Source organism: Zingiber officinale, chromosome 7B (genome assembly GCF_018446385.1).
Source record: "Zingiber officinale cultivar Zhangliang chromosome 7B, Zo_v1.1, whole genome shotgun sequence".
NCBI classification, from domain to species: Eukaryota; Viridiplantae; Streptophyta; class Magnoliopsida; order Zingiberales; family Zingiberaceae; genus Zingiber; species Zingiber officinale.
In genome coordinates this window covers 6868206-6892800 of record NC_055999.1, presented here as the reverse complement: position 1 = coordinate 6892800, position 24595 = coordinate 6868206, and the positions used below count along the sequence as shown (strand labels likewise).

The 24595-nt window shown below is 36.0% G+C and overlaps 2 protein-coding genes across 2 annotated transcripts; both read right to left on the bottom strand.

Moving 5' to 3' along the window:
• Positions 1 to 3792: 3792 nt before the first annotated feature.
• Positions 3793 to 6669, bottom strand: LOC122005207 (sphingolipid delta(4)-desaturase DES1-like). Its single transcript, XM_042560157.1, has 2 exons — positions 6385 to 6669; positions 3793 to 4861 (listed from the first exon to the last, which is right to left on the bottom strand). The coding sequence occupies exons 1-2, from the start codon at positions 6547 to 6549 to the stop codon at positions 4022 to 4024; spliced, it is 1005 nt and encodes a 334-aa protein (XP_042416091.1). The 5' UTR covers positions 6550 to 6669; the 3' UTR covers positions 3793 to 4021.
• A 460-nt stretch (positions 6670 to 7129) lies between these two features.
• Positions 7130 to 11446, bottom strand: LOC122005206 (clathrin light chain 2-like). Its single transcript, XM_042560156.1, has 3 exons — positions 10907 to 11446; positions 7929 to 8082; positions 7130 to 7842 (listed from the first exon to the last, which is right to left on the bottom strand). Exons 1-3 carry the CDS (start codon positions 11440 to 11442, stop codon positions 7429 to 7431), a joined length of 1104 nt encoding a protein of 367 aa, XP_042416090.1. The 5' UTR covers positions 11443 to 11446; the 3' UTR covers positions 7130 to 7428.
• Positions 11447 to 24595: the final 13149 nt, after the last annotated feature.

The following is a 24595-nucleotide window of genomic DNA, read 5'->3' as shown; positions in this document are numbered from 1 at the left end:
TTGCCACATAAACATTTTTGTTGCTTACGTAACTGATGCATTAAAGAAAGTTTAATACAGCTGAGTAAAACGGTGGCATTTCACAACCCATTGGTCTAAGCTCCTATATAAGGAAACTGTGACCACAGACAAACTACTGGAGGTACAGGCAACATTAAGGAGATTGTATCTTGAGAAACAGACGACCCGAGGAAACCTCGAAGCACAACCGAAGGTGCGTAACGGATGCATTAAAGAAATATTAATGCAGCCGAGTAAAATGTTGGCATTTTACAGCTGGCGAATAACAATCAATAATGTTGTCCGGTCTGAGCTCATATATAAGGAGGCTGCGACCACAGACAAAAGGTTACAAAGTGTCGGAGGTACAGGCAACATTAAGGAGGTTGTATCCTGGGAAATAGACGACCCGAGGAAACCTTGAAGCACAGCTGGAGGTCGGGCGAATTTGTTTCAAGGAAACTGTGTATCGCAGGCCTCGGTTTGCACGTCCGATCGTTCGCATCACTCGCCAACTCGCAGCGCCAGCCTGACCACTCTCTTAGTGCGATCGTCGAATCGATTTCTATGCTTCACCCGCCAGGTCGTTTTGTTCATCCGTCCCGCAAAAGCTCACTCGGCCTCTTGCTCTTCAAACTAGCTCACTTGGCTTCTCTGCCCGGCCGACCTCAATTTCACTCGGCTTATCTACCCGGCCAGCCTCAAGTTCGCTCGGTCGTTGTCGGTCTTTTCCGTTCGGTCGTCTGCATACCCATCCAACTGCTCATTCGCTTGATCATTCACTCACTCGGCCTCTTTGTCCGCTCGACCATGAGTCCATCCGGCTACACGCCCACCCAGCAACTTGCTTGGTCCGCTTGACCGCTCAACTCACTCGGTCGTTTGCGTCACTCGCTCGGCTGCTCACTATATAGCTCGCTCAGCCGCTCGGTTTCTTTGCTCACCGAGCTACTCGCGTCACTCGCTCGGCCGCTCGCGTCACTCGCTCGGCTGCTCGCTCGGTTCGTTCGGCTGTACGCCTACCCAGCCGATCACTTGCTCGGATACTTTGCCCGGTTGGCCTAACTGCTCGGTCAGCCTAATTTCCCAGCCGCTCAACTTGCTCGGCTGCTTTGCCCGGTCGGACTCTCAGTCTGTCCAACCGCACTATCTGGTCGACCCTTGGACGCTCGGTCTCAGCCACTCGGACTCGATCATTCGAACTTTACTGCGTGGACGCTTTGCTCACTCAGCCACTCCGCGGACAGTACTTGGTAAAATCAGCCTTTACTAGCAGCCTGAGATTATTAGCTCAGGCCATTTCAATAGTTACGTTAAATTTAATTTTGGTTATTTAAATTCGACAAAGTTCTAAATATCTCCGATAGATTGTTTTGTCCAACCGATATTATACTTTCAAGTACTTTTCTAGTATCTAATTGTTTTGATTCTGCACTTATCTATTTATCAATAACAGACATTGGAGATGAAGAGTCAGATGCTGGCCATCATGGAATGGTTGCTACTGGGCGGGCGCGGTTTGTCAACAATGACTGGACCAACAACCTATCCTTCATTGGATTTTCTTGGCCTGAAATCTTAATTAGGTAAGATGCTGAGTACGGTGGCTGTTACTAGTTTTATTTTGGACGAACTATTATGATTTATCAGAGAAGAAAACTTATCCGGTCTAGGAGAAAGTATTTCAGTGAACATGGTGGCATGCAATTGTTAGGAAGAGGTGAAAAAAAACAAAGTCTTGTGCAGGAACATAGTCAAGCTCTTGGGCTGTTGTTTGAAAAAGTGGAGGCTCCCATGTTAGTCTATGAGTTTGTCCCTAATGGCAACTTGTTTGATCTAATCCACAGCAGGAACCTAGATAACCTCCCTCTGGCAGTGCGTTTAAACATTGCTCCTGATTCTGCTGATGCTCTTGCTTATCTACGCACTTAAGCTTCGCCTCCAATCATTCATGGATACGTGAAGTCTGCTAACATCCTCAATGAAAATTGCATTCCAAAAGTTCCTGATTTGAGCTTCTATGCTAAATCCCAATGACGAAGAGCAGTTTGCTACCTTGAACCTGCAGATATCCCTAACCTCTTCAAATTTTAAGGAAAAAATGACATAAGAAAAATATATATCATTTTCACAAGATTTGCTTAAATGCTGTTGGTTAAATCTTAAAATTTAGTAATATAATCATTGAAAACAAAAAATAAAGAAGAACTCAAACTATCAGAATTGCATTTCCAAACTAGCCTGTCTAATTCTACTTATTTAATAGGGAGATGGAGTGAATTTAGGTTTAAACTTTAAAGATAATTTTTTAAAGGAAAAAAATTTACTCAGGATTGGCAAGTCTGTGAATGGACAAATGTTATTTATTTAACAATAATATATTTATGTTTATTTAATATTCAAAAGATTAATCTCATGAATAATTTATGGCTAAATTTATTTAAATTTTAATTCATTTTATTTTTTAAAATTTTATAAAAAGTATAATATAAATCTCACAAGTTTTATAAGTTTATATATGACATATTATAAATGAGTAAATTCATTCGTTAATTATTATTTTAAATAAATTTTAAAGAAAACGATGTGTTTTTTAATAAAACTCAAAGAAAATTGATGAGACAAATAGAAAAACATTGAACACAAATCAAATTCTCATTTACGTCCCAAGGGATCGCATGCCTACCTTTTATAAATTGTATTTATTGAATTGAATTGTGGCTTCGTTCCATCCATTACACAATTATTAGAAATTTTGCATTAAAAAAATTAACCATTTGGAATTAATCTACAAATTTTTAAAATGAGTATAATTTTAGGATATCAATGTACTATTGTTTGAGTTTAAAAATCAAATCTATTTTATCATTCAATTAAATTGTAAAAACATATAAATATAAATATAAATTGAAGTGTATAATGAAAATAGCGAATAAATTGACCGTGTACAATTTAAAAGTAGTTTAGTTTGATTATAGTAAATGTGCAAAATAAAAGTAAACTTGAATACGTAAAAAAGATTAAGATTATATATGCCTAAATTTTCTTATTTTCTTATATTGTATATTTTAGTTAATATTTAAAATTAATATGATATTAATGTTATTTCTAATGACAATTGTTTTTAGCAATTGTTGATTTTTATATACATGGGCGTTGAACAACTATTTTTATCTTATTTTAAAAGAGAATTTATCTTATTTTAAAAGAGAATTTTATGATGACTTTTTTTGAGACCTGTAATATATATGCACACACAAAAAATTGGTATTCTACCTTATCGCAATGTGCATTGGTGACTAAGTGATCGGGATGCCTGAAAATGATCCAACACCCCTAAGTGAATGCACTCGGAGTGTCCAGATCACTTCCAGATATTCTGATTAGTAAATCACAAATATGTGTCACGATCATACAATCAAGAAGGATAAGACTCCTCTCTACACGTATAAGCAACAATACATTATAACTAAATTGTCGATGATTCTTACAAATAAAGACAAATACTTTTGATAAGTAGGAATATTATAGCAAAAAGTAATTACGTTCATCCTAGACATCTTTTATAGTACATATTTAGATTATGTGAAAGAAGGTAAATCACATGTTAGCTCTTTGTTAAGATGCACATCAAACACAAAAATGCAGTGTTACCCAGAAATGAATACTCTCTAACATGGATATGGATTCAAGTATCTCACAATTGTTTCTAATAAATTTTTATACATGATCGAATGTCTACTCGAAGTGTTCATGTCCAGATGTGGATATCAAACATGTAATGCTGAATGAGGATTTGAATTGTAATATTTCGTAATACAAATTGCATCAGACTACATTGACACTAATGAAGCATTTATACGGAGAAAATGAATTCCAGCATCAAAATCAACTAAATTGTGCCGACAGCAATCCAAAGTGGTACAGGGCAGGCATCAACAATGACTAGGAGAAATAATCAAATGATCTGCTGAAAATTGGTTTTCTGAATCCCAAACAATCGAAAAAAAGACCAGCAGTTCTACTCTTCTTTCTTGATTGTCTCAGTACCCTTTGATGCCTTCCTCTTCATCCTGCTGAAGGGTCCAATGGTGTGGTCCATTGTGTACATGAAGATCACCTGGCTCCACGATTTGTATGATTTCAAGTTGTCATAGTACTCTGGGGCAATTTCTTTCAACTTATAGAGCCTGCTGCCAGGAATTCTAGGGAAATCGTGGTGCTCGTTGTGATATCCCACACTCCAAGTCATCAGATTCAGAGGTCCATAGTAGGAGTATGTTTCCTGATCAGGGTTGAAGACGTAGTGTTCAGAAATGAAATGACCTGCCATTGGGTGCATTCCTCCTCCAACAAAAGTTGCTAGTATCAGGTACGCAAGGGATTTCCATCCCCAGAAATAAGCCAGGGAAGCGTCGAGAGAAAGCTGGATTATCAGATTGGTGAATTCCCATAAGCCAGGAGGTTTGGGCTTTAGGAATACTGGTCGTAAAGCATAGAAGAAAAGCTGGAAAATAACCCATATGGACTTGGTGATCGCATTGGTGACTGCAAGAGCCTCAACACGGCTAGGAATATCCATATCCATCCCGTCAACACCTTGGTACCTATGGTGCTCCAAATGATACTTTTGGAATGTAATCGACATAGGAACACCAATTGGAAGATTGGCAAATATCCCTAGCCAACGGTTGTGCGATGGAATTGAGAAGGCTAGGTTGTGGCTGAGCTCATGGATGGCCAGAAATAGGTTGTGGTTGAGAAAAGAACCAAAGAAGTATGCAACTGTTAGGATCTTGACCCAGCTGGCATTGTGAAGGTAGATAGCAGTCCATAGCTGAAGAAGAACAACTGCACTTATCTGCAAATTGTTGACAGCGAAAACGAGAGAACCATCTTAAACAATGTGCCATGGATAGAAGGGAAATGTGGAACACTAAAATTGAAAAAGTTTTCAGAACCATCAGAGGTGACTGTCACATGATGTTTAAAACTGCTATTGGAAAGAAGTTTCTGTTAATATTTATTCACATTCTATGAGCATTAGAAAAATCTTTGTATGCTTATAACTTTGGATTTTCTAGGAGCTGCAATCAGATGATGGGTTTGACAAGTATTACACTAGCAAAATTGTTTTTCACTGATGAAACAAAATTTTAGCTGTTGAAAAAAGGGAGTACAGAAGAATAAAAAATAGACTAGATGCGACAAGATCAAGCATTAACATATAGTTATGGTTCTTGTTAAACACCAAATGAAAATGTCTAACTATATAAGATATATCTATTACACACTGACGCATCAAGTGGTTCTATTCTATCATCCGTTATCATTGTGAAATATTCAACTTTTTCATGAGAATTCGCTAAATAATGAAGATAAGGGAAAAGACTGCATGTAATAATCAATAAGCTGTTATTATTCGATTTAACAAACTGTATCACTTAGATTCTAAAATGATCCAAATCGGAGAGAAACAGAAATGGTAAATTGAAAGGCCCCTAAAGGGGCATGAATATTAATATGTCAAAGACTACTCGTAGCAAAGTTCATGTAGTGAAAAGAAACTCAAATTTCCTATAACACTCAGATATTGCTAGAAGCCAACAGGCTGATCATAGGTATAGAAGTAACTAAATTAGGTGTAAAGAAAAGAAGAAAGAAGAAAGAAGAAAGATGAAAATTGTCTGAACACAACTAGCAAAGAAAAGTTGTACACTACAGTGTATTAAAACTGTCCCCAAACCTAAATCCAGGGTCTTCATTGCATCAAACCAACAATCGTTTCTTTTCAAGGTAATCGCAGGATTATATGAATAAAGAAGTTCCAGAACAAAATACCATAACTTCCATTCTCTGATAGACAAAAAAGAGGCTATGATTATACATATTGTAATGGGGAGAACGACACGAAAGGAGAAGTTATCAAAAAAAACCATGTAAGATAAAAACAACAAATGAAGTGATTGCAAGAGCTATTTCCTTGATGACAACAACTCTACTCGATGAAAAAAAAAAAAAATCAACCACCTCAAATCTTCAGAAAACACGTCGCGATCAGTTTTATTTTTGTGAACAGTAGGAATTATTGGAGAAAGAATCAGAATTTTGGTAAAGCATGAAAAGAAACTTTCTATAGGTTCTCAAAGTTAACGTCGTAATCAACCTAGAAAAACTATTCATATAAAGTGCTAAAAAAAACTCTCATCTTTTAAAGAATAATATAGAGTCCCAGAAAAAATCTCATATAAAGTCCCAAAAAATGCACTCCACAGAAAAAGAAAAAGAAAACTCCAAAATCTAGCTTCTGCTCGAAAAAGAAAACTATGAAAAAGCAAGATCCAAAGGTTGTAGAGCGCGAGAAGAGATGAATGTGGCGGTGACCTTGAGGAAGGCGAGGGGATCGGGGCCGAAGAGCTGCCGGATCTGAGGGTATCGGGCGAGGATCTCCTTTCTGCGCGAGGCGTGGGGTTCGTCCGTGTACGACCAGAAGAAATCCGTGGCCATTACTCCTTCCCCGGCGTCCGCTGCACTCCCTCCCCTACCCATTTCCCTGTGTCTCTCTCCGATGGCCTAAGATTTCAGAGAAGAGACTCGGAGACGAAGGAGGGACCTTTATTTCCTATGCAATCTGACTTCTCTGTTTGTTTCGTGTATTTATAGTATGGAAGGTTGTTATTAGACTCGATTGGCATGGTTTTTGAACGGAATGAGATCACTCTTAATTACTACCGGTCGACGTTTGGGGAAAATATAAGAATAGAAAATTTAAAAATTAAAAATTAAAAATTAAAAATTAAAAATTAAAAAATCAGAAACTTCTCCCTGCTGCTATTTTGAAACTGAACCAATTCTAGGGTTTCCCGTTCGTTAAACAAAAATATTACAAATTGTAGCGAACTGTTTTTATAAAATATTCTGATGTTTTAATTGATTCGTTATCTTCTGGAAGCATTCGGTGTGCCATGTGCTGTGTGGGCGCAGAAAATAAATATTGAACCAGGTATATTTTTCTATTGTCGTAAATTGAAAAAGGGTCGTGACTGATGACTTAGTAGTGATAAGAATGATCGCTAATAAATTGGTCTAACTTCGGTTTGTCCAAATGCTAACCTAGTAGAGTAGAACATGTTCGAATTACGATCACATAATCAGATTGATAAATTTTGTTGCAACATCAATATGTTCGGCTTAATAAAATCTAATACACCAAAATGCAGACATGGACAGTGACATGGACAGTGATGACCACGAGTGAAGTTTGAAGTCCTAGAAACCTGATCATAGACAAAATATCATAATAACGGAGCAAGGAGACTATCTTTTGTGCAACCCTCATGAATAGGCAAAGATAGACAAATATATGAATTATGTACTCCTTGCTTGCCACTAATTGACACTCAAGACGTGGAACAGTTAAAGTGAAGGTCAGGCTGTGGCCACTAGCTCAGGTGTTTTGACTGCTTGCCCTTCCGCTGCAGATGTATCTATCTTTGCTGAAACTGAAGGACCATTAGCTTCGGCATCACTAGCAGAAGAAGCTGGCTTTTTCCCTGCAGCTGAAGTTCCATCTTTGGCTTCTGTTGAAGCCGGCGGTGTTGGGGGTTTCATGTGAGGTGGGGGATTATGCTTCAGCTTTACCAAGATTTGGCGTAATCTTGAAAGATCAGTGGGCTTTCCAGGTTTTGGTCCCTGAATCACGACAATTGAAGGCTTCTTATCCTTGTCTTTCTTCCCTCTTTTCTCGATGTTAGCTATCTCATGAGGGATAAGTTCCGCAATTGATTTCCAGTATTGTTTATCAGCATTTGCGTGGAACTTCTCCTGGTTGGCAATATACAGCTGCCAATTACCGTAAATGCTTAATGCAAGCTTCAGACTATATTTTTGGATGCAAGGCGTTGTTGCAGATGAATAAAACTACTTACCTTCTCCTTTTCTCTGTTCTGGACCTTGTTTGTTTCGCAGTTTAGTTTCCTTTTCTCGTAAAAAGCTTTCTTGAAATTTTCAGCTTCAATGAAGATTTCATTTCTCAGCTCTTTTTCTTTCCTTTCCTTCTCCTCGAGAAGGATGGCATTTTGGCTGATGTTTAACATATCAATTGAAAGTAGAAAAATGCTCAGGAATCAGGATCACCAAGATAGGGTAAAAAAGTAGCTGATTAACTAAATAACTATTGATTATTGACATAAAAAATTCCTAGTCTGGTTATTTTTTAAAAAAGTTTGCATAAATTTTCTAAAAGATGATATATACACTTCAAATGCATTAAAGCTCGTAACAGTGATGCAAATTTAGCACAAACCATTATTGTAAAGGAATTAATAGCTTTATTTCAATGGAATACTATATTCTAAATTCACGAAACTGATAGATCTATGACAAAAGTAATTAGCAGAATGGTTTCAGCTTTCAAGATGAAAAAATCATGGTGATGCATTATTATAGTAGGTGCCTCGAATGAAAGCTAGCGAAAAAAGAAAATGTGATGTTATTTAACTTATTACCAGACAGTCACTGCAAAAAAAAATATGTGAAAAAATTCATAATATTATTGGGAAATAATGCGTCAGAAACAAATGCCGAGTAGAAGTTTTAATAGATATCAGCGTATACCAACAAAATAGAATATGCATTTTGTGTTCACCGAGTAAGGGTAAAAGGAAAAAACTCTCAAGACCTGGTTAATGCCATAAGCAAATGATTATTGCCTTGAGTAGATTATGAAGTTCTTAAAAAGTATGCATCATTGGTCACTCCCATCTCCTAAATTACCATGTTCGATGACTGAAGAAATATGTAATACAATAAAGGCTACTTCAAGTCATATGTAAAAGAGGCTGGAGCGACATACCCAATACTCAAGACAGAATTGAGAGAGAAGTCATGGGCAGCCTGTTTTTAGTGTTACTGTACTTAAAAACTCTAACTGGGAATTTCACTGCATAACTTCTACAGAGATTATTTTATACTATCACATCATTAGTCGCAGAGTTGTGATGAAAATTAATTCCATATAAATAAAAAATTAGACAACCATCAAAAAGTACCAGTTTTACAAGTGCCCTTGTACAGCATGTAATTGAAAAGGTCAATAAACAAGTGCGCATCTGACTGTCTGCCTTTTCTGCTTTGTCAATGACTTGAATGCCATGTTGTTGTATAATCAATTTGTTAATAAGCATTTTTTATCTTTATAATCAGGGAAATCCTCATTTAATTTTAAACAGTGATTAAAAAAAAGGAACTCAGGAATCAGGATATCAATTTCTCTTTGAAGATCACAATTGCAACTATGGTTTCACTAAATTTCTTAACTCTAAAATCCCTCTTTTTGATCTGCTTCCCCACTTCCATGACAGTGATAGAGAAGAATGAAAATCTTAAACATCACAAGTGCTATAGAAAGGGGGAAAAAAATGTGGAAGTGCCACATTAATGCCCCCCTACAACAGCCCACGTCGTATTGAGAGAGGTTCAACAAGAGCACAGGTGGCAAGTGCATGGCTAGCCTTTACAGGCGGTGAAACCCTGGGATCAACCCCTGCCCGATTCGGACAGAATATCATAGTTCACCATCTGTGCCAAGCGCTTACCATCACAAGTGCTATAGAGAATCATAAGTGCCTTGTGTGTCAAATGCCATAAAATACAATGTTTGACCAACAGTTACTCTTTGAAATCCTATCAAGTTTTTTGCAGGGTTCCGTCAAATATAGAACAACTCAATGCCTATGTTCAACCAACCAACCATACCTAAGTATTACAAATGTCACAATTTCTCCACATCTAGGTTACATTTGAAGCAGATAATAATAATTAAACCTTAAATATTTCATAATAATGAACCAAAAAGGATATAATAAGAATTCCTTATCGGTCTGGCAACTGCACTTTAAATCAAGTGATTGTCTTGTTAACAAAAAAATAGAGACAGCTGAACTGGTAGGCAGTCACATCCAAAGATTTTACAGTACTATGAACCCCGAACTTTCACCAAGTGTTGAGCAGTAGTTTCTTGTTTTCTTCTCTAACAACGGTGTTGTTGCTGTAATCAGCAGGTGACCAGACTCAAAAGAGAGAGTGAATCAATTCAAAAACCCAACTTTTCCTCCAAAGGTCAGAAAGTAGAATCACACCCTACACAGCTACGCTTGAACGTTGGAACACTCAAAAGCAAGGATGCACATGAGAGAAGCTAAAGATTATCCTTGATGTCATATAACTCCAAATCAACTGAGCCATGTTAATAACTCATGTTTCCATCTGTATTATGAACAAAATAAACCTTAGAGAACGTTCAGACCAGAAACTAGGGCAAACAGATAACTTATGTTTTGATGACAAATAACTTCAGTAATTTATTACATGAATGACAGTTTGCTAAATTCATTGTTTCGACTATAAGACAGACAGACTAGGATTTCATCCAGGTTACCAGGATCCGACTGGTGTTGCACATACTTGATAAAATTTTGTATCAATCTCATCGCACCATGGGGAAATCCGGGAAGAGTTATTAAACATATTGGATTGTAGCTCACTCGTTATACATAACGTTTATAGTTGTGCAGATATGTTTTATGACCATATCGACAAAAATGTACAGCAGCTAGGATGAAGCCAGGAAGTCTTTCATAGAATTAAATTAAGCAAGTAATTGACACGATATATCACAGCATCCATCAGTCGCATAATAATAATGCAGATCCACTCTAGAAAGATATAAAGAATCTAGAGAATCGCATAAAACATTGAAATACGAGTAACAGCAACTACATCTATTCGTCAAAAGAACCGATCTATGAACATCGGAATAAGTATAAACGACCTCAGGAAGCTAAGCACCAAGAAACAAGTGGAAGTGAAACAAAGTTTGGCTAGATCTAGAAGAAAACTGACTTACCGGCGCCACTCCCGCAGGATGAAACCCTCCTCGAGCTGCATCTCGTCCGGATCTGGAAGAATCGGTCCATCCGAAGTGAAGATCTCGCCGTTCTCGACTCCGTATGACATTCCGTTGGCGAAGGGGGCCGCCTCCGCGGAGAAGCCGTAACCTTCAGGGGAAGGGGGGATACTGTCACCGCCGCCGCCGAAGGCCGGGTGGTGGTGGATGGGGACGTCTTCGGGCTGGAGTCCGAAGCCTGCGCTGGAGGCTACATCGGCGGGGAAGCCTTGGGAACCCAGTGGTAGGTGATCGACGGAGGGGTCGGCGTCGTCGGAGGGGGAGAAGGTGGAGAAGGCGTCGAAGCGCTGGGAGGGGAGGCGGGGGTCGTAACCCAGATAGCCATCATCGAAGGGGCGGGCGATTCCGGATCCTCCTGGTACGGAGGCAGAGATGTCATCACCATCGATGCCGAAGTTGTCCAAGGAAGACGTCATGCCGGGAACCGGAAGACTATTGCTCCTCTCCTCGCCCCCTTCTCTCTCCACCGAGATCATTCTCTCCTTGGGCCTAGAGTGAGGAATTAGTCCTAGAATTTTCTTGGGCACAATTGCAAATATGTCCTCCCAAATCGTCTGCCTTCAAATTTTACCCATAAAATTGAATTATCTGTATTCAACTTTAATACTTGGGCCAAAAGTTAATATAATAAAATAGTATATCCAATAAAAAGCAAGAGAGCATTATTAAAATTATCACTAGAATAAAAATAATAATTTATTAGGCGTATGTTAATTTAGAGTTAATGCTATTTTTTAATCTTTTGTTATGTCATGCGTATGTCATCTGTCAACATATTTTAAAACAATGATGGAGTAAAAGGATTTTTAACAATTCTGCTATTCCAATTTGTATTTAATTTCTTCATATAAATTTAATAGTGTTAATTTTTCTCAGAGCTATTCATTTTTATAAATGTAGACATGTTTTGTTCGAAGTTTTGATTGTTTATTATTCTTATTATTAAATAGTACGTTATTTTAAGTGTTTTATTTCATTTTTTATCTTTGTTTAAATTATTTTAAAATTTTAAATATAATTATATTTTACTCATTTTAATCTAAAATATATAAAAAATAATAAAGCTGTTAATTTTATTATTGAAAAAATAGCATTTGAGAAAATATTTAAAAAAAACTAAAATTTTACAAGTAATTAATTGGTTGTGCCCGTGTTTTTTTCCTCATATTTTTTTCATTCTCCTATCATAAATCCGAACTGCAGCTTCTTCTTAATACTATCGGGCCCCGAATAATTTAAAGTTTTCTTTGGTCGGGATGAGAGGAAGATGACGGAAAGAAAGGGTAGTAAAATATTTATTTTTTACTTATTTAGGAGGAAGGGGACATTTATTAAAATAATATATATTATCATGTTTGGAAAGAAAAGGAAGAAGAACAAGATTAAATATATAAAGTTATAAAAAATATCCTCACTTACCCATTGATTTGATTTTTTTTATATTAATATTTATTTTATAAATATAAATTAGATTTTTTTTAAATAAAAAAATTCACATTGAGAAGAGAATAATCAATGTGCATTCTTTTGAAGTCTAAGTGAACAAATATACATAGAACATGTTCAAAAATAGTAAGAGTGAAATACAATAAACAACAAGTCTTACACAAAGTTATACGTGTCTTAAACATTATCAGTAGCCTGATTACATTGTGACGAAGATCTTTTACCACAACTGAAACAGATAACTTCTCAATTACTTATAAGACTGCTTTAAACTCCTGTTCTCCAACATTCTATCAGTTAATTTACACAATTTACACATAGTAGTATATCTTACGGACAAATTAGAAGCATGACCGGTCCTAGACTTTGAAAGGTCTGGTGTAAAAAAAATGGTCCTTTAAATTTAGATAAAAAATAATAAAATTGATACTATATAATAATTCATCAACAGAACACGTAAACTAAAATCTATAATAATGAAAACATTATATTCAATGGTGTTAATACTCAGTATTAGAAAATCAAAAAGAATTATTAAAATTAACTATAAAAAACTAATCTTCTTATAGTTTTATTTATAAAGTCATCGATCAATTTTTCATAATTGAATTTTTCTAAAAACTCACTCTCAATCGAAATCATAGCTAATGCATTCAATCTTGTTTGGGTCATGGTTGATCTCAAACAAGATTTCAACAACTTCAATTTAGAAAAACATCTTTCTGCAGATGCGACAGCCACCGGAATAGTTAATAATATCCTGTATGCAATGAATGAATTTAGGAAACAATTCATTCTTTGCAAAAAAAAATTAGTATTTCACTTGCTATTTTTGTTTCCTTTGGTAGAATATATTGTATGATTTTCAATTCTTGATATAAGTCATCTCTATCCAAATCTAAAACATCTTGTCTTGTACCATTTTTTCTTTATAGTTTTCTTTCAAGATTCTTGCAACGAGCTTTCAAGTCCTCATCAATCAATGAACTCAACTTTTCAGCTATGAAAAGAAATTCAAAAAGATCTTCATATTCCTCATATTGCTCAAACATTTTCTTCAAGACCCAATTGTTTGATCTACTATGAACAAGAAATAATGAACTCTAAAAGCTTCCTCGTCAGATTCTTGAGGTAGTTTCGAAGACTCACATGTAACCTCATCAAAATATCTTTTTCTATATATTTATCCTTTTTTCAGGAAAACAGGATCAATCTCCATTGTTGAAGCAAGTTCTTTTGCTGTATTGATAGTTTGTCCAAATCCATATTTTCTATACTCTTTAAAAGAAGTAATCAACCCCTTAATTTTGGTCATAGCAACGTCAATAAGCATGTTTTCATATTGTAAGCTTTTGCTAACAATATTAACTTTACCCAATATGTCATACCAAATAATCATACCTACTAAAACTCAAAATTTCTACGTTCAAATGTTGTTAAAGACTTAGCTTCACTTCTTATTTTAGAGTCAATGTATTTTTCTTCTGCAACTTGAAGTAAAGCTTCTATGATTTGTTGAGCTTGAAGTACCACTGCTTTTACACTTTCAGTACGGCTTTCCCATCGAGTGATTGACAATGGCTTGAGAGTTAAACCTTTTACCATTACATGATCTATCAAAATCTTTCACCTCTTTGTAGAATGAAAAAATATTATATAAATCTATTGTACTACTCCAAAAAAGTCTTTTGCTTTTCCACAGGAATTTGCAATATAACAAAGTGTTAAATTCAAACAATGATAACCACATGGAGTATATAATGCTGTAGGATTTATATCCAACAATTTTTTTTATATGCCTTGGTGGCTTCCTTTCATATTTTCCCAATTATCATATCTCTACCCTCTCATATTATCAATATCAAGATCAAAACTTTTCAACACATTTTGCAGTTCTTCAAACAAGCCTTGTCATGTTGTATCATCCACTTTTAAAAATCCCAAAAAGTATTCTTCTACTTTCATTGGGTTTGTAGAAACATCAACACATCTTATAACTAAAGTCATTTACTCATGGTTACTAACATTAGGAGGGCAATCAAATATTACAAGAAAGAACTTAGCTTTTTTAATGTTTTCAAGAATATAACTCTTTATATGAGAAGTTAACAAACATATTAATTCATTCTAAATTTTATGGCTAAGATAATGATAGTGTATTTCTTTTAATATATTCCCTCATCATTGAGTCCCACTCAGCAATCATCTCAACAGTAGCCATAAAATTTCCATTGTTATCATCATAAAGTTTCCCATTACTACCACAAAATGCTATATTTTGTTTAGCCAAAAATTTCACAAGTGAAATTAATCGGTGTAATACCCTCCACTGCTCTTTTGCCTTCTTGATTTGATCTTGAATAGCATGATCAATTGTTGTACCCTTCATTAACCTGATACGCAACTCAGACCAACTAGCATAATAATTGATATGCTTAATACTTGTCTCATGTTCTTTCAGTCTGCTACTAAGATGCCCCCAATCACATTATCCCTCATTTGCTAGTTGACTTGGTTGAGGCCCCCTTTTGAACAACTTGCAACAAAAACAAAATACTTTATCAAGTGCTTTTGAATAGACCAACCAATCTCTATGGTGTTTTTGACCATTTGGTAAAATCCGAATATAGAAATCTGAAGAGAATCGTCTATTTGATTTATCTTTGGGACCTTTCCCTGTTAATACATCTCTTATAGGGCTCTTTTCCACTAATTGATCCTTCCACTTGGGATCTAAATTCTCCTAATTTTTAGGATAAAAAATGTCAAGTGGAATTGATGAACTTGGTTCTTCATTCACTTCATTAATAGCATCATCATCACTTTCAAAATAATTATTTTTAAAGTCTAAGTCAAGACTACTTTCATTGCCTTCAATCTCATTCACATCTCCCTCTATATCATTTTCAATGGCTAAGCATTCATGTAATTCATTACCATTGTTTTCTTGTTTTTTTCCATTAACAAAATCTTCAAGTGATGAATTTTTTGATTCTTTGACAACGAATCTGTCAATTGCCCCTCTTTGAGACTCAATAAATTCTTCAACTCTTTTTATTTTTTTCCACTTATTCTTCCTAGTATCAGACATTCTAATTTTCTACAAAAAATAATTAAACTCTCAAACAACCACTTATTATAGATATTAGACAAGAATTTATTATAAAATGTTAATTTTGCAACTCAATTTCCTATAAAGTAATTTTCTATGAAAATGAATCCCTGCTCCATGAAGCTATTGAGAAACACAAGCAGAGAGAAAGGGGCTAATTGGAAGAAGCTACTGATTCAGCTATTGTTGTAACAACTCAAAGGAGCCAATTGGAAGAAATACTTTCTATAGTACAAGTTTCAGAAGGAATTATTGAGCAATTGAAAAACAAATCTGATCAATTTAAAAATGAGAACGAAGATATAATCAGAATCAATCTTATACTCTCTGAGGAGCTTTCAACACATGAGCATAAAATGAATCATTTAAAGATACAACCTATTGCAGATACTTCAGAGAAAGAGGTTATATCTATGCAGCTTCAACACTCTAAGAAAGAAGTAAAGTACCTTGAGAAATTGTTTTACTTTGACAGAGACAAACTCCAATCACAGGTTGGTATGAATAACTCAATCATATATGCACATGAATGTAAGGTAGATAGGTAAAATTCTACAAGCTGATAAGTTGCAAGTTAAGAATATGATATCTTGTATTTCACATTTGTACAATTAGAAATCTTGCAATAGGGACTTCATTTTCTAAAATGAGAAGCAACTTTGCAGATAACATTTATCATGGAAGAAAACAACATGCTGAGTAAAACATATGAGAAGGAAAAGAATGAATATGATTCATATGAAGATACGATAGTCTAATTAGAGGGGAAATTGGAAGAATTGAAGACCAGAGAATTTACCTTGATTCTCTTGTGGAAATTCTTAAAGTTAAGCAATTTAGGAAAGGTTCAAAGAGAACGCCCTTATCGAGCCTTCAGCGAAGAGCAAAAGGCGGAACCATTAGGTTTAGCGAAGACGGTGGAGGAAGAAATATCCACTGCGTGGTTATTTTTTTGACACTTTTATAAAAAAAAAAAGTCCATAATATTTTATAATTTATAAGTAGGTTCTTTTAATTAAATTTTTTACATGGGTTAACTTTGCTATAAAATATATAAAAAAAAAATAGGCCCTCCAGAAAATGGGACCCTGTGCGTCAGCCCCATGTTGACCACCTCAGGGCCGCTTCTGACCAGAAGCAAGCATAGAAACCCATTATGTTAGTTAGGGGTGGCAATTTGGGTCAAATTCGAATTGGCGAGTTCAGATTAGTGAATTGACCAGTTAAAATATCAAAATCCAAATCTGACCTGATTAATATTTGGAGTCAAATTGTTTGACCCGAATTCGATCGATTTATCTATATTTGACCCGAACCAGACCTGAAATGATCCACAATCCGAATCCAACCTGATCCAAAATGATCCATTTATAAGAACATGTTCATCTTTATTTGAACTCAACCTGAATCTGACCTGAAAAGACTCATTTTATAAAAATATACTTATTTTAACTCGAACTCAATCAGAATCTGACTTAAACTTGACTCGAAAATATTTATAAACGGGTTCACTCGTTGTAATCGGGTCATTTCAGGTTGACCCGAACCTAACACATTTATTAATCGTGTCAATCATGTCGACCCGAACCCCACCCGAACATAATAAGACTTGACTCTAATATGATTTTTTTCATGTTTGGTTCGGATCATGTTTTCGTGTCGGATTAGAAATTGTCATCTCTAATGTTAGTCAATACAAAAAATGCATAAGAGGCAATCAACATATAGCCAAGTAGAGAATTCTTGAAATGAATTTGGTTATCTCCAAATATTAGGGTTATTTGTCCCTATCCTCCTGAGTCCCATCCTCAAAGAGATATGTGGCGAGGGTTGATGCCAATGTCATGGAATATGAGCGGTTTCGTCGAACGAAGTGCACTGCATGAGGAGCAATAACACAAACAGACAAGACACCTAAAATAGATGAGCACATTTGGGAATTAATATTTTAAATAGGGGTAAATTAGAATAAAATATTTTTTGCCCCTTCCCCATCCTTACACCCCAAATTGGCATGTAAGGAATTCTACCTCTGTTCCATATCGCAAGGTTAAAGCTTACCCTTTTCTCCCCTTCACCTCCTTAACTCACTCTTTCCTAAACGAGATTAACAGTTTCCCTCCCCTTATTTACCCTTCCCTTCCCTTTTCTCACCTCTATTATATTTGAGAGATGTCCTAAAGACAATCGCCTTAAATGTTGTCTTATTTATTTGATATATAAAATTTACTATTTGGATATGCATTTATATATATGTGTCAATTTTAAACTTAATTAATGAAGTTCACAATATAATATATAGCATGAGAGAAATTATGATTGAATCACAATTAGTGAGTATTTCATCATGTGTAATTATATATGTATTAAAATCTTTCTTAGTCGATGAATTGATGAATTAGAAATCATCAATTCTATGAGACTAGCACATGTTATATTGCTTGATTTATCCAAGCAGCTAATGCTCTCTAACTGAAAATATAGGGATGTTGAGAATTAACATGTAGATGTTAGTTAAGGGTAACTAGTTCATAAGATATGACCTGCTATGAGACTTCAGGTGGTTGTTTACATGTCTATGAAGATTTCATTATATCTCGAGTGTAAGTTTTCTTAGACTTAAGGTATTTAAGTCATCTTGGTTATAGAGATTTATACTTTGACATCTTAGCATAATAGCTCCTAAAAGAGGTAGGTCTGAGACGATTAGTATAAGTCAATATACTCAAAGATATTTGAATAGTTAAAAGATGATTCACCACTCCTATAAAAAAGACGTATACCCTATGGTTTATTATCAAGATTGTTACTAATAAATCTTTAGACAAAGTAAATACGTTGAGAAGAAGATATTCTTGTGTGTATGTTCTTGAGTAATTTAAATTCACATGACAAAGACCTACAACTTGAGTTAGGTCTGACATAGTCAGTCTAGTGAGGACTAACATATAGACAATGTCCTAAACCAAGTAAATATAAGATGAGTGAAAGGAACATACAAATTGATAACTATAGTTGCTTAAGGTTCAAAATATGTTCTAAAATCAACTGTAACTTTAAGGTCAATTTGAAATTATAATGTACTATTAGGTGTTATTCATGATTGATTCACAATTAATGGTTGATTATGAATGACTAACATAACTGAAAATCTATTGGATTACACATACTACGAGTATATCTTAAAGATATAAAAATAAGTTAGACAATGAGATTTTTAAAGAGAGAGAAATTAAGTATGATTAGACCAGGCGAATGGCAAATATGAAAAGTATTTGTCATGACGAAAGCGCTAATAGGCCATGCCTCTTGTGGATGAGTTGGGCCTACTCATGTGACATGAGTTTGGGTCTTATGTCCATGCTTTTTGGAGTCAAATTTGAACAACACATGTGATGTGGGTTGGGTTTGAGCTTGAACCTCTAGCCTTAATGAAGAGATATAAAAGACCTCTCTATGGAGCAAAAGGTTAAGAGTTTTTTAGTTTTTTTCTCCTCTTGCTTATGTCATTGCCTAACCAAACCCGCTACCCACTACAAGAAAAAAGTCCTATTGTGACATTTTCTTAATGACATTTATTTAAAAATGTAATTATAAATATACTTTAATGACACTTATTAAAACAAATTAACTTTAAAAATAAAATATCTAATTAGACCTTTTATAGTGACAAATTTTATAAATGTCATTATACTTATAAATTAATAAGCATATTAATTTTATAAGAGTTGATTTTTTTTACCCTAAATCATTAATACGCCGTCTCCTTCTCTGCACGTCGTCTTCTTCCTCCCTACACTGTAGCGTTGCTTCCTTCCTCTCCAGATCGCAGCGTCGTCTCCTTTCTCTCTGCAGCAATCAAGGATTTCTTTGCGGAAAGGTAACTTCAACAATTTATTTCTTCTTCAGCAAAAAAAGAAAATATTCCCTCGCCGACGAGGAGGCACAGAGCGTCAGCCGCTTGAAAGATGGCAGCGAAGGAACAAGCGTCGATAGCTCATGAGGCAGCCGTTGCCTTGCCAGGCAACGAGCAGCCGCTTCTCGTGTGGTAGGTTCACAAGCGGTCTCATACGAAGCGGTCATTGCTTCGCCAGGCAACGAGTCGCTGCTTGGTGTGCGGTCGATTCGAGTGAGACCACGTTGTTGCTAGGCATGGAAGCGGTCATGAACGCATCACTGCCCGACGAACAACTGTGTGTTGCTACCTCGCCGAGTAGTGATTGCTCACAAGGCAGCCATGAATGCCTCAGGCTTCTGCATGCATGCACCCGATTAATTTTTTTTTTAAATCATTAGCTACCATGCATGCATGTGTCTGATTAATTTTTTTATCAGATCAAGCCAATGGTGACAACATACTTGCATGCAAAGTTATTATTTAAGTTATTAATAGCTATAGAAATTTTGATATATAAGATCTTCTTGAATTTATGACTTGACTGAATATCTGAGAAAGTATTTAATTGTGTTTGATGCTCAATTTTAAAATAACTATAGCATCATTGTTTAATTAAAACTTGTCATAATTATACCATGCTACTTGTGATATATTTTTTCCCCCAAATTTAACTAGTTATGCAACTCTATTATACAACTGATTATGGATCTTATCTCTTATATTAGATAGTTATGACAATATTAGTATTTAGTGGATTTTTTAGTACACCCCATGCATTTTTAATATTTGTATGTTATACTTATTTTAACAAGTGTGTTTTTGTAGAATTATTATGGATAAGAGTTGGGTGTTTTTACCAACTATTGCTTTAGAAGTTGACTTTTGTCAAAAAAAAAAAAAAAAGAGTAAATAAATAACCTTCTTCGAGATTTTCTATGGATTGGAAATCTATGGTTTATGTGATGGTAGATGCATTCTTTCTTGTTTCTATAATCTAGACAATTTATATGGACATAAAATTGATGATTTATATGGGAAAAGAGGTACTCTCTCTGATAGTAGATGCATTCTTTCTTTTTTTTCCTTTGAATGATTTATTATCTATAATTTGTAATTAACTATTGTTTGTAGTACCAATGGCTCCTAAGCGTCGAAGTAAGAGGAAATCTCATTTTATACTTCAATCTGTTAGCTAGAGCCCTAGAATCAATCATTAGATGATTGTATTTTAGACTTGTTGTATCATATTCTATATAAATAAAGGCATTTGGTTTTTGGTTATTATACTTACTTGTATTGGTGCCAAATAAACTAAGTATAATAACGTCCTTGAGTAGACGGTTCTCACCTATATCAATCGGTTAGTTGAACCGATAGTGAGATGATATAGGGAACACTACTCTTAATCATTCCTAGTCGAGTATTAACATTCAGGGACAATGTTAATGCAATAAGACTAGCATGTAGGTCAACTCAATGACTTGATCTCACAAGTCATGGATATAGAGATATCAAGTTGACACATGGGTATGCATTGGAGAATGTATACTGAATGACCCGCCATGAGAAAGTATCATGGATCGTTATATGAGTGTCATATACTTTCTCATGTGGCTATTAGTATGACTACTAGTCCTTAGACCTGAAGTCACTATGAATCCATACATAAGGAGTTATGTACTTTGGTTTCGTCAAACGTCACCCGTAACTGGGTGGACTATAAAGGCGATTACTGAGTATGTAACGAATTATGCAGAGGAATGTGAGTGATGTAGATGGGATCTATTCCTCCTATATGACGGGAGCGACATCGATATTCTTGTTAGAGTGAGACCACGAAGTGCATGGTCATGCCCAAATGAGTCAATATAGGATATTGAGCTCATTTGATTGAGTGAGTCTACTTGGAGTTCAAGATTTAGATTGATTAGAGGATGACACGGTCTATGCCTTACATTGATCAATCTAGATGTCTAGGATAGAAGGACACTTGTCATATTTTGTGAGGAGTCACAATTAGTAGTCACAAGGTGATGTTGGATCTCAACATTTTTGTAACTTAAGTAGTAATGATGTGTTGCTAGATACCGCTCATTACTTATGCTCCTAAATGGGTTTAGGGGCATTGCCAACATTACAAGAACCTATAGGGTCACACACTAAGGGCAATTAGATGGAGATTAGGTTTATTAGATGAACCTAAATGATTACGTTCATATGATGAACCAAATTGGATTAAGAGTAATCCAAAGTAGGCTAATTGAGTTGGACTCAATTTGGTTCATGTGTTAAGTGAGTCTAATTTGGACTTAGACTCATTTAATTAATTTAATTCAATGAATAGAGATTCATTAAATTAAAATTGACTTAAACCAATGGTTAGATTAGATCAACCAAGGGAGAGAAGTGGTCAAGTTTGACTTGACTTAAGTAGGAAGTGAAGAGTCAAGTTTTGACTTGACTTTGACTTGACCAATGCCACATCATCAAGGCTTCTTCATTTGGTCAAGTTTGACTTGACCAAATGCCACCTCATGGAGGAGATCAAGAGACTTGACTCTTGATATTCCATGGGGGTTACATGCCTTGAAGTGGCCGGCCACTTTTAGGTGGAATGAAAATTGATTTTTCATTCAAGTGGTTGTAACTTCATCTTCTTCTTCCTCTTGAGTTTTCTTCTTGCTCTCCCTCTCCTCCCTACTGATCTCTAAGGTTGCTAGCACATCCTTAGAGATTTTTCTCCATCTCTTGCTTGTGTGGATACACATAGAGAAGTGTCTACTTTGACACTTTCGAGATCCGGCGAACCGAGGACAAGCGGGATTGCGAAGGGCTTCGCATCGAAGGTATAAATCTTTCTTCATGTAGGTCTAGGAGTAGATCTAAGTTGTAAACTCGTACTCGTAAATTTTCGTTCTATACTCTTCGCACGGATCCGTTGGCTAGGGTGATTCAAGGTTTCCGCGACGCGAAAAAGCGGTTTTCGCGACCCGAAAAACCCAACAGTGGTATCAGAGCCACGTGCGAAGCGAGTACGAGTTTAGATTCGTATTTTTATGAAAAATATAGATCTGTAAACTTTCTGTAAATTCATGTTTTTATAGTTTTAATGGGTATTTTTCTCGTAGAAGCGAAGCACAAGTGTTTAGACACTTGTAGGCTTCGACTACCGAGAAGATTTTTCCAAAACGGCAATGTTTCGCCCCAAAATTTTTTGGGACAGCGGGCTAAGGTGCTATTAGATCGCAATGGAACCCTCGTGATGGTTAGATCGCGGGTAGGGGCACTACCCCTGGCCCCGCAAGGGGATTCGTTCCGCGATTGCACCCGAAAACGCTAAACGGGACCGCCGGGAAAAATCTACTCATAAAATTGTTTAAAAAAATTATGAAAATTACAGAAAATTATGAAAAATATATAATTTAGAATTATATATTAATTTTGTGATAGTCATGGCCCAAAAGACCCAATTGGATTGGAATAAATGTGTTGTAATTCATAATACGGCCTGCGTACCGTTATGTGATGTGCGTGCGGTATTTATTTATTTATTTTTATTTTCACGACCTACGCGTCGTGCCTTTCTCTTATATTCTGGTTGTAAATTAGATTTAGACTCGAATGTAACTCGAGTTTCAAAATTGTAATGTAAATTTTGAAGCGGTGGAAGGTCCACACGAGACGGAGTTACGAGGAGGGCACGAGCAACACGAGGTGGTCAACGGAAGGAGCTTGAGAAGCTGTTGACCTTAGGTTGACCATCCGATCTTCTCATTGGCTTGAGAAGATCGTAGTAGGGCCATGACACAATCACAAAAATAATTTAATTAATTGCTTATATGTATGTGATGCATGTTTAATTAAGTAGTTAATTAGTGCCTAGCGATTAGATTAGATCTAAATCGTGCACATGATGCACCCTTCGATTAGATTAGATCTATCGAGTATATGATACGCATCATCGTTTAGATTAGATCTAAAACACGTCAACTCGTAATGTCTACCATGCCGTGATACCTACCACTACCTCGATCGCATGTTGTTGTTGAATCTGCCAAAGCAGAGCAACACATACTATCTTGGTAGGGTACGGAGGGACAATCTTGGTCCCGCCTATCAACGCATGGGTGAGTACAACTCAATTAGATTGAGTATTCCTAGTTTACTCAGTTGGATCGAGTACAACTATAGGCATTCTTCCAACGGTTAGAAAGGTAGGACAAAATCACGTTTATATTAACTCTCGTGCGTATTAGCCAAAGCTAACTCGAGTTTTAATATAAATGCGGATTTTGATTCTATAAACAAGAGTTGCATAGAGATATAATTGGTAATCGTTATCTACCGATCATACTAAGTTTTGGGCGTATTAGCCAAAGCTAACTCAAGGGTTAGTATGATGTAGATCTTGTCCCACATGAATTATAGAATTCAGTGGGAGCATCATTTAGTTAAAGGCCTAATTAAATGATTAAGAATATGATATTTATTTCTGCTTTTATTTCTGTTGTAGATTACCATGACGTCAAATACGAACACCTTCTCCCTACGATCTGTCCTCGAGAAGGACAAGCTCAACGGAGCAAACTTCCTGGACTGGTACAGGAACCTGAGAATAGTTCTCACCCAAGAACGTAAACTGTACGTTCTGGAGCAGCCCATTCCGGAGGCTCCTCCTGCCACTGCCCCGCGAGCTGACCGAGATGCTTTCAAGAAGCATCAAGATGACGCATTAGATGTGTCTTGTCTAATGCTCGCGACCATGAACTCTGAGCTTCAGAAGCAACACGAGTTAATGGGCGCTTACGATATGGTTGAACATCTTCGTCAACTGTATCAAGGTCAAGCGAGGCATGAGAGATTTGAGATCTCAAGGGCACTGTTTCAGTGCAAGATGTCAGACGGGGCTCCAGTAGGCCCATATGTACTCAAAATGATTGGGTACATAGAGAACCTACAAAGGTTGGGGTTCCCTCTTGGCCAAGAGCTGGCTACTGACCTAATCTTGCAATCCTTACCGGATAGCTACAGTCAATTCGTTCTAAACTACAATATGAACGAGATTGACAAGCCACTGCCCGAGCTGCTTAGCATATTAAGAACTGCTGAGCTAAACCTTAAGAAGGCTAAGCCCAACACTGTTCTGATGGTTCAGAAACATAAGGGCAAGGGC

Excerpts from the sequence above, each read along its gene's own strand:
- LOC122005207 (XM_042560157.1), bottom strand. The coding sequence starts at position 6,549 with ATGGGTAGGGGAGGGAGTGCAGCGGACGCCGGGGAAGGAGTAATGGCC. Across the intron at positions 4,862-6,384 it reads ATCCCCTCGCCTTCCTCAAG|ATAAGTGCAGTTGTTCTTCT; the intron begins GTCACCGCCACA and ends AACAATTTGCAG.
- LOC122005206 (XM_042560156.1), bottom strand. The coding sequence starts at position 11,442 with ATGATCTCGGTGGAGAGAGAAGGGGGCGAGGAGAGGAGCAATAGTCTT. Across the intron at positions 8,083-10,906 it reads ATCCTGCGGGAGTGGCGCCG|CCAAAATGCCATCCTTCTCG; the intron begins GTAAGTCAGTTT and ends GTTAAACATCAG. Across the intron at positions 7,843-7,928 it reads AGAACAGAGAAAAGGAGAAG|CTGTATATTGCCAACCAGGA; the intron begins GTAAGTAGTTTT and ends GGTAATTGGCAG.